Source organism: Myotis myotis, unplaced genomic scaffold (genome assembly GCF_014108235.1).
Source record: "Myotis myotis isolate mMyoMyo1 unplaced genomic scaffold, mMyoMyo1.p scaffold_m19_p_6, whole genome shotgun sequence".
In the NCBI taxonomy this organism is placed as follows: Eukaryota; Metazoa; Chordata; class Mammalia; order Chiroptera; family Vespertilionidae; genus Myotis; species Myotis myotis.
Window position 1 is genome coordinate 35,190,395 of NW_023416368.1, and position 11,622 is coordinate 35,202,016.

An 11,622-nucleotide genomic window follows, 5' to 3' on the forward strand; every position below is an offset into this window, starting at 1 on the left:
AAATTTCTGACCTTAACTAATAATGTGAAAAAGACATTGTGAGGCCCTGGCCAATGTGGTTCAGTTGGTTGGAGCATCGTCCTGTATATCAAAAGGTGGTGGGTTTGATTCCCTGTCAGGGTGCGTACAAGAGACAACTGGTTGATGTTTCTCTCACATCGATGTTTCTCTCTCTCTCTCTCTCTCTCTCTCTCTCTCTCCCTCTCTCTCTCTCTCTCTCTCTCTCTCTCGAATAAAATACAATAAAATAAGACATTGTTAGTGTCATTCTGTCCATTGTTTTAGTGAAAGAACTGGGTAAGCCCTTACAGGGTTTCTATGTCAGATTGAACTATTTTGTATTTAAAATCTTGTTTGTCCTTAATATTTTCATTGATTTTCTCATAGATGGCTGATCTCCAACAAGAACATCAGAGGGAAATTGAAGGTCTATTGGAGAACATTCGACAACTTAGCCGGGAGCTTCGGCTTCAGATGCTTGTTATTGATAACTTTATACCTCAGGATTACCAGGTAAGAAGAAAGTTCTCTGACCTAGATATTAGGTCACTTGGCTGGGGTTAAGAAATAAGGAAATACAATTTGTCATTTAATTGGTGGTAAATACTTACATTTCAGTTGTTGACGATATAATTTTCTTGAACCAATGCCATAACATTTCACTTTAGCTATTAACTTTTCTTAGTACATAACTCTGTTTGAGTATCTAAGTATCTAAATAAGAACTTCTCAGTCCTTTAGAGAAATCCAGATTCATTTATAGAAGGTGCTTAAATAACATTGTTTCTGTCATCGTTGTTATATCATTGATGAGAAGAATAAAAAAATTGATTCCCAGCCAGGGCCACTGTCTGTATGGAGTTGGCATGTTTACCTCATGTTTGTATGGGTTTTCTCTGGGCCTTCAGGTTTTCTCCCACATCCCAAAGATGTGCACGTGAAGTGAATGGCATGTCTACATTGCCCCAGTCTGAGTGAGTGTGTGTGTGTGGTGTGCCCTGTGATGGAAGGGCATCCTGAACAGGGCTGGCTTTCACCTCGTGCTCTCAGCTGCTTGGACAAGCTCCAACAGCCAGTGAATATTTTTCCCTGAACTGGATGAGCCAATTGGAAAATAATGATCTTAATCTTTCATATATATATAATTATCACATTTATTTCAGTGTTTAATATTAGTAGTTTGGGGTCTTTATTTAGAAGTTTGGTAATGTTTTTGTGACCAGAAATATAGACACTTAACTCTTGTTTATATCAGTTAGCCTATGATAAAATTGGCTTTATTATATACATCATTTACCTTAACGTCACAGCTTCTAAGAACCGAACAAAACCTTAAGTGAGGACTTAATGTAGTCACAGTCAGAATCAAGATATAGCTGCTGTTTATTCATTCAGTGTCCTTTATCCTATGAATAAAATAAGCAGAACTCCTGTTGGAACTTTTTCTCCCTGCTTATGGATGCTAATTCTCTGTGTGTGGTTGTGGGGGTAAAATATACATAACATGAAATGTACCATTTTAAGTATTTTTAAGAGTACAATTCACTGACATTAAGTATACTCATAATGTTGTACAACCGTCATTATTTTCCATTTCCAGACAGATGCTAATCCTTAATACTAATATAATTTGAGAAGCTCAGCCTCTTTACTCAAAATATTCATCTTTCTAGTACATTTTAGTAAACTTTAACATATTGATTTTTTAAAAATTTACTTTGAATCTCTATACAGCTGTAAGCAGTTTGTCTAAAAATAAGCCGTAGTATTTTTTCCTTTGAACATCAAGTGTATAGAATTAACCTTTGGTTCTTGGTACACCCTCCTTATTGGCCCTGGAAGGCCTCCTTTGATTTAATTTGTTATTTTGTAGTGAACTCATCACCTCAAAACAAAAGCTAGGACCATATAGTAACCTACTTCCAATCAAATGATTCCCTCTTCCTCTTCCCTCCCTTTGCCTCTTCCAACTCAAGGTAACTTTCATTCTGAATCATGTTCTTCATCTCCTTGCTTTTTATTTTTATATAGTTTAATTGCATCTACATATATTTCTTAAAAGCATATATTTTTAAATTTATAACAAGTGTATCATGCAGTACATAATTGAGACAAAATTTCCCCCATAATTTATTAAGATTTTAGTTTCATGAATATTTTTCAGTGTTTTAAGTATTATTAAATATTAAAAGTAGACTATCTTTGACTCTTAAAAGGAAATGATTGAAAACTATGTCCATTGGAATGAAGACATAGGAGAATGGCAGCTAGTGAGTATTACCTTCATCCTTTCATGGAATCCTTGTGGAGTACTACCTGTAGTCTAGGAATTTTGCTGGCTCCAGTGGGGGGAGAGGTGGTCCATAGGATGAATCAGATGAGACTGCAGTAGGGTGGAGATGTTTTTCTAATTAACTATATTATAATACACAGAATATTCAGTGGAAATGGCATGGGCAGGGCTACATAGTACCAAAGGACTTCCAGGTCCCTTTCTGTTCCAGCATTCAAATTATGTTTCATGAGTGTAACATCAGTAGATCTCACAATAATTTGCTAATTCACAGTATTAATGGCTAATTAAAACAATTCTCCTCTGTCTCTTTTTCCCCCCCTCAAGAAATGTGTTGCCTACACAGGAAATAACATGAGGAAGCAAACTCCAATTCCTGATAAAAAAGAGAAAGATGTAAGAGTGCTTTTAAAAAAAATTACAGTGTAAAATATTTACAGGGCTGTGGGTCACTAAGTTATGTGATCAACATGGAATCAGTCAGATGTGCTAAAACAAGTAGATTTTGGGGAGTAGAGGCTCTTGGATGGGGCGGTTGTTAGGACAGTTTTGATGGCAGGCGGAGTTCCTCCTCCAAAGAGTGGCATGGAATCTTCTCTGGACTCCCTCTTTTCACCACCTTTCTGGGTCATGGGGATGTGTTTAGCAACCAGAATGTCCTTTTCAAAGCTAGTCTTAGTCTTGGGCCCACAGGAGGAGATAGCAGCTTTAGGGAAAGCAGCAACAGTTCTGCTTTGCTGCTAAGGAGTTTATGGTGTGTCAGGGCTCACTCACCAACCCTGGCTGAATACATTTGAGATCAGTGGAGTTAAAGAAGATGTCTTTAGATACTTGTTTCGTCTTGTCTTCTGTGGCTTTTTTCTAGAGTTTGTTCAGGGCTTTAAATCTTCCCCCAAATCTGATTTGTCTGGTGCTGGTTTCCTTTACTTAAGCCCTTTGAAGTGGACCTTTCCCACGTGTATCTTGCCTACACCGAGGAGAGCCTGCGACAGTCCCTGATGAAATTGGAGAGGCCAAGGACTTCAAAGGGGAAAGCAAGGCCAAAGACAGGGAGAAGGTAAGACTGTCTTAGAGTCCCACGAAATCAAGGCAGTGAGATGCTAATTAGATATATTTAAAGGAAATTTAGTTAAGATGATAAATATTTTGGCTGATACATTTAAATATCACAATTCTTGCCCTGACCTGCATTGTTCAATGGTTAGAGTGCCCACCCCTGCACTGAAGGGTCTCGGGCTCTATTCCTGGTCAAGGGCACATACTCGGTTTCAGGTTCCATCCCCAACCCTGGTTGGTCTGTGTGCAGGAGGCAACCTGTCGATGTGTCTCTCTCTCTCATCAATGTCTCTCTCTTTCTCTCTCTCTCTCCTCTCTTTGCTTTCTCTTTGTCTGTCTCCTCCTCCCCTCCCCCTTCCAGTCTCTGAAAATCAATGGAAAGAATATCCTCTGGTGAGGATTGACACACACACAAATGTTCTTATTAGTTATGATTTGAGTAAATAACATCTTGCTGAAGAATTAAGGTCTTCCAACGTCTTTAGTTGTATTGAGTAATAGATTTTATTTTATTTTATTTTTTATTTATTTATTTTTTTGAAATCTATTTTTATTGATTTTTTACAGAGAGGAAGGGAGAGGGATAGAGAGTTAGAAACATCGATTAGCTGCCTCCTGCACACCCCCCACTGGGAATGTGCCTGCAACCAAGGTACATGCCCTTGACCGGAATCGAACCTGGGACCCTTCAGTTCACAGGCCAATGCTCTATCCACTGAGCCAAACTGGTCAGGGCTAGATTTTATTTTTAATGTATTTCGTTCTTTCCAAGATATCTACTATCTTAATTCCTTAATTCTTACACTAATTCTTCTAGTGAGACGCTAATTAATTTGCCTGGTTAGACTCTTAAGTATTACATTCAGCTGATTTGTTTTTCTATCATAAACATTGTCCCAATCACCTGATGTCCTCAGCCACCAATTAAAACTTCTCTGACCATCTTTTCTTCTCCTTTGGGGGCTGGTTTGGCTGTTGAGTAGTCTGTATGTGCCACCACATAAGCCCAGGGAACCAGGACGTGAGAGGCTGGAGCTTATTCTTCTCCCTCTGCCCTCCATCAAGTGCTGTTGAGCTTATTTAAACTGATTGTGAGACTTTGGGGCTCCTGAAATGAGAGGGAATAGTAAGCTTATTATACCCCCTGCTTTGAGCACTTGGATTTTTGAGTTACATGTAAGGTGAGGTTGTATGGGTTTAATATTTTCTTGTTGCATGATCTCATAGACATGACCTAACGTTTATAAATTTGGGATAGTTGAACTCAAGGAGGAGGAATCAGTACCATATTAAAAGTGCACAAATTTTACATTCTTTAGCATTTATGTGCTAGGGGTTAAAAACTCTTCATCTGTCAGCAGAAGCCATGCATTAATGAATGAAGCATAGCAGTTCAAAGAAACATGAATCTCTTTAGACCTTTCACTTTACCACTTTTAATAGAGATACTTTCCTCTTAACTCTGAAGTTAGTAAGAAAACTAACAATGTAAGTGTGATGATAAATGGTAAGACAATTGGCTTCAGTGTAGGTGAAAAATAGGCAGCAGTGGGGAGGGGACAAAATGGAGAGTAGTCTGTTTGAAATGAGTGGCTGCTACCTTGCTCCTAGTTAGTTTTGGGACTAGAGGGCCCATTGTTTCCAACGCCTCTTGTTTCAAAGAAGAAGCCAGAAATCAAATTATTTAAATGAGATCTCTCCATTTTTAGTCACTTTTTAAGAACGATGTGGACCTAAAGCAAACAAACAATTTAATGTTATTTGGATACAGTTTTCAGAATACTCATTTAAAAATATGTACCTTTTTGTTAAACGAACAAAACAAAACAAACATGTGAGCCAACATTACATTAGCCAAACCCACCATCTCTGTGCATCAGAATTAGCCTGCTGTATTATGAAAACAATAGATGGCCTTAAACACAGACAAATATACACATTAAATGGTTTATTGATATTATATTACATGATAATGTTCAATGTATGTTTCTCATTAGAAATGCATAGTGCAATATGCTGAGCAAAATTGCAATAAACATGGTACATTAATGTAGCATTTACATCAGTCCCTACATGTGCATCTGTACTGTATTGCCTCAGATGATGTTGTCTCTGAATAAACCCGCACCTTTAGCCTACCCTGGAAGAGATCATCAGCAGGTTCAATCTGGCAAGCATGCAGCCACTTGGCCTGGCTGTGTTGTCTAGTCCAGTTTTGGAAATTATCATCCACTCAATTTCTCACCTGTCTGGGTGGAGGGTGGAGTGCCATGATCTTGCACCTATTCTTGGTGACCTTTCCCTAGCCTGAAAAAATGGGCATGAATTGATCTCTTAACATGGTCAAACCTTGGCCTGGTTCTAGACTCTATGCCCCCTTGTTTTATCTTCTACATAATGTAAAGTGTTTGCATTTCAGTCTTTTAGGAAAGTCTTCATGTTTTCTTTTTCTCTTCTCCAAACAGAAAGCGTTCTGCAAAGCCTGAAACTGTAATTGACTCTTTACTTCAGTAAATGTTACAGACTTAAAGTCTCAATAAAAATATCACTATCCTCATGCCTGGACAAAATATTTAATTAAAACACTGAAGACTTTTGTGTAATTTCAAGTAATGAAAGCTGTAAGTCATGGAGTGAGACTGGAAGTAGTAATTTCTCTAATAATTTTTAGTCTATATATGCCAATATAACATTGAAATTGCACAACTGGTAATTGTTCAAATAGTCATATTACTCTTCATTTTATACTATGCAGGGAAGTTGGGGGAGCAGCTCCTACTATAGAGAGTTGCTGTCGAAATGTATTCATAAATCTGCTAGTAATTTGCTCAACTTCTGTGTATTTACATAACTGGATGTTCAAAATAGAATAAAATGTAGGTCCTGTCTTGCACATAGACAGCGGTTCTAATTGTCCTATGTTTTGCTGTTATATATGAATGTTTGAGCTGCGTATCTAAGAAATGATTCAATCCTAACGCCCGCCCTGCCTGTTTAAATATGTTCTCATTTTTGTGTTATCTTTATTGCATTTTAAGTATTAGATGACCTGTAGAAAATTTATAATTTACAGTCAATCTTTACAAGAACACGTAGAAAATATGTTTGAACTGTACCTCTCTTGACCTTTTTTGCCATTTAGAGTTTAAATCAAATATACTTTTGTTCTGGTTTCATGTTCTCTTAAAACATTGAGTATGTACCTAATTATAAAGGAGTCACAGTTGCAGGAAATTAAGCTAAATACTGGTCACTAGTCTTTGCTGTATGTGTATATTTTTTAAAATTTATTTTGAAGTGTGATTAATGGATGCTTCCTTTTAAGTTGTAAATTGTGATGAAAATTGAGTCTCCATTTCCCAGAAAGTACAACTAAAGCAAGAAAAATAGCTTTTAATCCTCTACCTTTAAAATACTTTATTTTGTTTTTTCTTTATAGTTTATTAAATGAAATATTCTTCCCTAAATTTCTTCCATTGACAAATCCAGTCAGACCATCTTCCTCTAAAAATAAAAATAATATTTATTTTATAGTAAAATAACTTGTAACATATAGAATTGTGTTTTCCTTTTTGGCTGCTTACAAAATTTTTGTTTTTATTTTTTAATGTTATGTTACACCACTTAATATATCTTTTGTGAATTTTAAAATAAATTAGTATTAAGTTAACGTTAGTTTAAGAAGCTTGGTTAAATGGTTTATAATTACAAAGCCATGTATAGAGTGGGGTGAGTAAAGGTGGTGTACTTGTGAGGTGGTAGTAAAACTGTGTCCATAAATTTAAAGTACGTGACAAAGGTGTGTACTGAATGCCCTGGGTATGGTGCATATTTTCTAGGTAATAAGAATTGCATTTAACTGGTAGCGTTTTCTTTGTAGTATGTAAGATAGACGTTTATAACTTTACTCTGTGAGGCAACTGTTTACGTACTGTGAAGACTTGAGGTAGATCCGTGTCTTGTAAGAGCTTTGTGTGAGCAGAATATTTTGGCAATTGTAGATGCACATTTAACTGTTAGTAATTACTCTATGGAAATCTTAATTTTACCAATAGAAAGAAAAGATGAATACTTCTTCTTTTTAGAAGTTCATGTTTATCTCCTTTAACTATCTAGTTAATAAGAAAGGAATAGCTTTTACATTAAGCTCTAAAACAGCACAGAAAACTTAAGCCAGTATGTTAGATTGTTTTCTATTCCACTCCACTATAATAACAAAAAGAAACCTATAAAAAGTCAAAGCATTAAAAATTTTTTAAAAAATAGGCTACCTTAGCAGTTTTTTAAAAGTATTTACATTAGAACTTATTATACCAGATGGACAATAGTTGTTCATCTTATGAAATACCAAAATTATATATTTAGGCAGGCCTGACTCATCCGTATGAAAACATGGGACACTGACTTGACAGCGATTCTCTTAGCTCCAATCATAGCAGCAGTTCTGTGGTTTCTTCACACTTACTGTGTCTTTGTGCACAAATAAAATATTTTGTAACTTCAATGTTAATTTCATATAAGGATATAGATAAGCAAACTTGCTCATTATATGAAATAGACGGACTTAAAATGAGTGGCACATATAAATAGGTTTTTGAATGGGTATTTTCTTTTCTCTTTAGTTTTAAAAAGCATTATTTATTTATTAAAAGGAGCCTTGGTAGAATGTTATTGGTTGTGGTATATTCTTTAATAAGCCCTGTAATTATATATACTGATAGTTAGGATATTAAAATATCATCGTAGTCCTCATTTTTGTTTAGGTGCTTGTATTAAAGTATAAGATTACTCAAGGAGGGAGGTCTGAATCCATGTGTTTACCCCACAAATAGAATCCATTTGATCTACTTTCTAGGAAAAGGGGACCTTTCTTTTTGCAGCAAGAGATTTAAGGTCACTTGGGATTGGGGGGGGGTGCCACTTCATCTGTAAGATTTTTAGAAAAATTATGATTTTGGGGTTTTGTTTCTTCATAGTCTTTTTAAAATGTCTTTCCCCTTGACTCTTAAGGAATGTCCCTCTCTTTCCTACAGGGCTGTGAATTAAGGAACTGGTAGGGTGTACATTTAAGCACTCCAGTGTCTGCCCAATTTCTTAATATATGCATTTGTTTTCCTTTTTAGCTATTTTTAATTTAAAATACTAGAACAAAACATAGATCTTCCTAGTGCCTTTGAACTTACACTGTAGTCTGACTAGTTTAAATCATTAATAACTTCAGTAGCATTGCTATAATACTGTATACTGGTCTAAATTACAAATTGTACAATAAATTTGTTGCATTAATTTCAAAAGCCCCACTTCCATTGTATTTTATGTATAAATTGTATTTGTTCAAGTTGTACATATTGATATTGTATATACATGTGCAGCATGGTTAAATAAGAAATAAAAGTGTTTACATAATGCCTGTAGTAGCGTTCTGCTTCTTTATTGAACTATTTTGTGTTTATGTCCATCCTGATATTAACAGGCAGTTTTTTGTACTTGGCATCTCAGTTTCATGTGTTTAAGAGAGGCCTGTTTAGCCCTAGCCAGTTTAGCTCTGTGGTTAGCGCGTCGGCCTGTGGACAAAAGGGTCCCGGGTTCGATTCTGGTCAAGGGCACATACCTTGGTTGCAGCCTCGGTCGGAGAGCATGCGTGGCAAGCATTCAATCAGTGTGTGTCTCTCACATTGATGTTTCTCTCAGTCTCTCCCCTACCTTCCACTCTCTCTAAAAATCAATGAAAAAAAAATCCTTGGGTGAAGATAAACGAGAGAGATAGAGATAGAGAGAGAGAGAGAGAGGGAGAGGGAGAGAGAGAAACACACCTATTTAATTTCACACCCAGAAACTGTCATGCTGGTGTGAGTCTTTAACAGAAAATAGGAAGAGAGATTTTTAAATGTGCTTCTCATGGATAAAATTAGTTTTCACCAAAAATATTTTTATCCAAGTTTTGTTATTCTTTTCATTAGTGTTGAGAACAGAAATGTAAATAAGTATGTGTGCAGAATGTATCTCACTAAAAGGTAAAAGGAGACATTTTTGAGTGGTGGCAATATCATGATCTCTTCACAATTTTAATGAGATTAAAATATCTCCAAAAACAATATCATTGCCTGGGTTAGTATTAATCATGGGTTCTTTTGATAACTACTTAATGATTACCAAGCACCATGCTAGAGCCTGATCGTTACAAAGGGGTCCAGAAGTTCTGATTTGTTGGCAAGTTTCAAAGAACTTGTGTGCTTTTTGCAGAGGAGAGGAGACATTTCAGGGCTTGCTCTCTTCCTTGTCCCGACTGCTAGCTTATGTAAAACTCTAATATGTGTGTAGAACATGAAGATAAAATTAAAGACCTGCCCTGGCGTCAGCAACATGTTGTCCATCCCATCTTCTCATGAAAACCCCCAGAAATCAAAGCAAAAACCCCAGTATCAGCCTAAGGGACCTCAGTAGCCTGTGCCTAGGGGAGCAGTGACAGGGCTCTGAAGCCACAACTTACAGCCAGCCAAGCCCTCCCTCTGAACACATTTGTTACAACATTATCTGAATGTCGCATTCTTCAGCCGTGTCATTTGCAAAGCAAATCAGATACTCAGTCCTCCTTCGGAAGTTGAACAAACGTGTGGGAAAATGATTATGAAGAGGCTACTTCAAAAAGAACCAGTTTCCTCTCAGCATTTATCTTGGGCTTCCTGTGACCCGATCTTCAAGCTGCTTTTATCAACGTGATCAGAACATCACTTTTCTTACCCAAACACGTTTAGGGCCCTCACCAAAGAATATGGCAGATCAGACATCCTTCCACACCTGCTCCCCTCCCCCATCCCTGTTTTGAGGGTGGGGGAAATTTTAGTTTTTAATCAAAGGCTTTATTTCTCCAGTTGTACAAAGGAATTTAACTGGGACTTTACAAGTAAATACAATGTGTCTCAGAGTTGATACCAATCTTAGCAAGAGGATATTGCCTAACTCAACCTAAAAGTACAGAGTCATTACAGAAATACTGTGCTGACCTTGATTTCTCCTCCGTCCTGAGTTATGCTGCTCAGTCACCAGGTGTCTTCTGGATTTACCGTGTACCCACCCTGCGCTGTGGCCACGTAAATGGAGAATGACAGCGCATGTTGAGGGCTGTCGTAAAGGAGGGTGAAGGGGGAGCTGCCAGGCGTGGCATTCTTCCCTAGCAGCTAACACGGCGCCTAGCACACTGCCTGACCAAAAGGCCAGAAGGCTGTTCTTCCAGGGAACGGCTGTGAGAGGTGGGAGGCAGTCCAACATGCAGAGAAAGGCAGTCCAGGCCTGAATCCTGATGCCCTGTGCCTCGGTGGTAAGTTGGGCAAAAGGGGTGGGACAATGGAGCCTGAACAGGAAGGAGAGGCAGGCTCCTGCTGTGAGTTTTCTGTAAGCAGCGGGAAGCCACGGGGGATTTTAAGTGATCACTCGCATTGTGTTTTACAGAAAGTACTGCTGGAAAGACGGTGAAGGATTAGGTGGGGCGCTGGGAGAGCAGATGATGTCACACTGTGTGCTGGAGACTGCACTGGCTGTGAGCCAGAGGAGCCAACCTCCCCCTCCTCCGCTGGCTCTCTTGCGCTCGGCTGGTACCTCGATGACCAACACCTGCACCTTCACTTCTCTTTACTCACATTGCCTAGCAGTTACCAGTGTGCGGTCAGCACACAAGACACCAGTACATGCTTGTGTTTGGGCTTACACTGGCTATTGGAAACAAGAAAGGGATAGACTGCTTGGAGACTGGAAGTCGAACTAGGAAGAAGTGGCCAGGAAGGACGCATTAGAAGATAAACACTTCAGAGAGCTGAAGAGAGAATGTCGGAGTGCTTGGGGCAGAGACCGTTCAGGAAATACTAGGCATGACAGGAACAGGAGTTTCCACCTGGGAATGGGAGCCCTAATGAGCTGCAAGTTGAACCAATGAATCAGCCCCGAGAGCAGCGGTTCTCAACCTTGGCTGCACATTAGAATCACCTGGGAATCTTCTTAAAATCCTGATTTCTGGGCCTCATCCTCTGGAAATTCTGTTTCTTTGTTACTTATGTTGTGGCCTCACCCCATAAGAAAGAAACAGAATTTCCGGAGGATGAGGCCCAGAAATCAGGATTTTAAAAAGATTCCCAGGTGATTCTAATGTGCAGCCACAGTTGAGAGCCACTGGACTAGAATAAGTGCTTGCTCCACCTCTGGGGAAGCTGGTAGGAACGGGAGCCCACCCTGCATGCTAAGAGGCCGCGGCGCCCTGTTCCCTGAGACAGCTGTGCACA

At 38.4% G+C, this 11,622-nt stretch overlaps 1 protein-coding gene across 3 annotated transcripts in view; it reads left to right on the top strand.

Moving 5' to 3' along the window:
• Positions 1-8,763, top strand: part of KIF3A (kinesin family member 3A) — a 42,874-nt gene extending 34,111 nt beyond the window's left edge. For 2 of the 3 annotated variants that reach the window (XM_036313703.1, XM_036313705.1), the window contains 5 exons: positions 388-513; positions 2,217-2,270; positions 2,621-2,689; positions 3,226-3,350; positions 5,815-8,763. In XM_036313703.1, coding sequence (XP_036169596.1) covers positions 388-513; positions 2,217-2,270; positions 2,621-2,689; positions 3,226-3,350; positions 5,815-5,863 — 423 coding nt within the window. In that variant the 3' untranslated portion in view covers positions 5,864-8,763. The remainder of the gene's footprint in view (positions 1-387; positions 514-2,216; positions 2,271-2,620; positions 2,690-3,225; positions 3,351-5,814) is intronic. The other variant, XM_036313704.1, reaches the window with a different exon arrangement.
• The last annotated feature ends 2,859 nt before the right edge of the window (positions 8,764-11,622 follow it).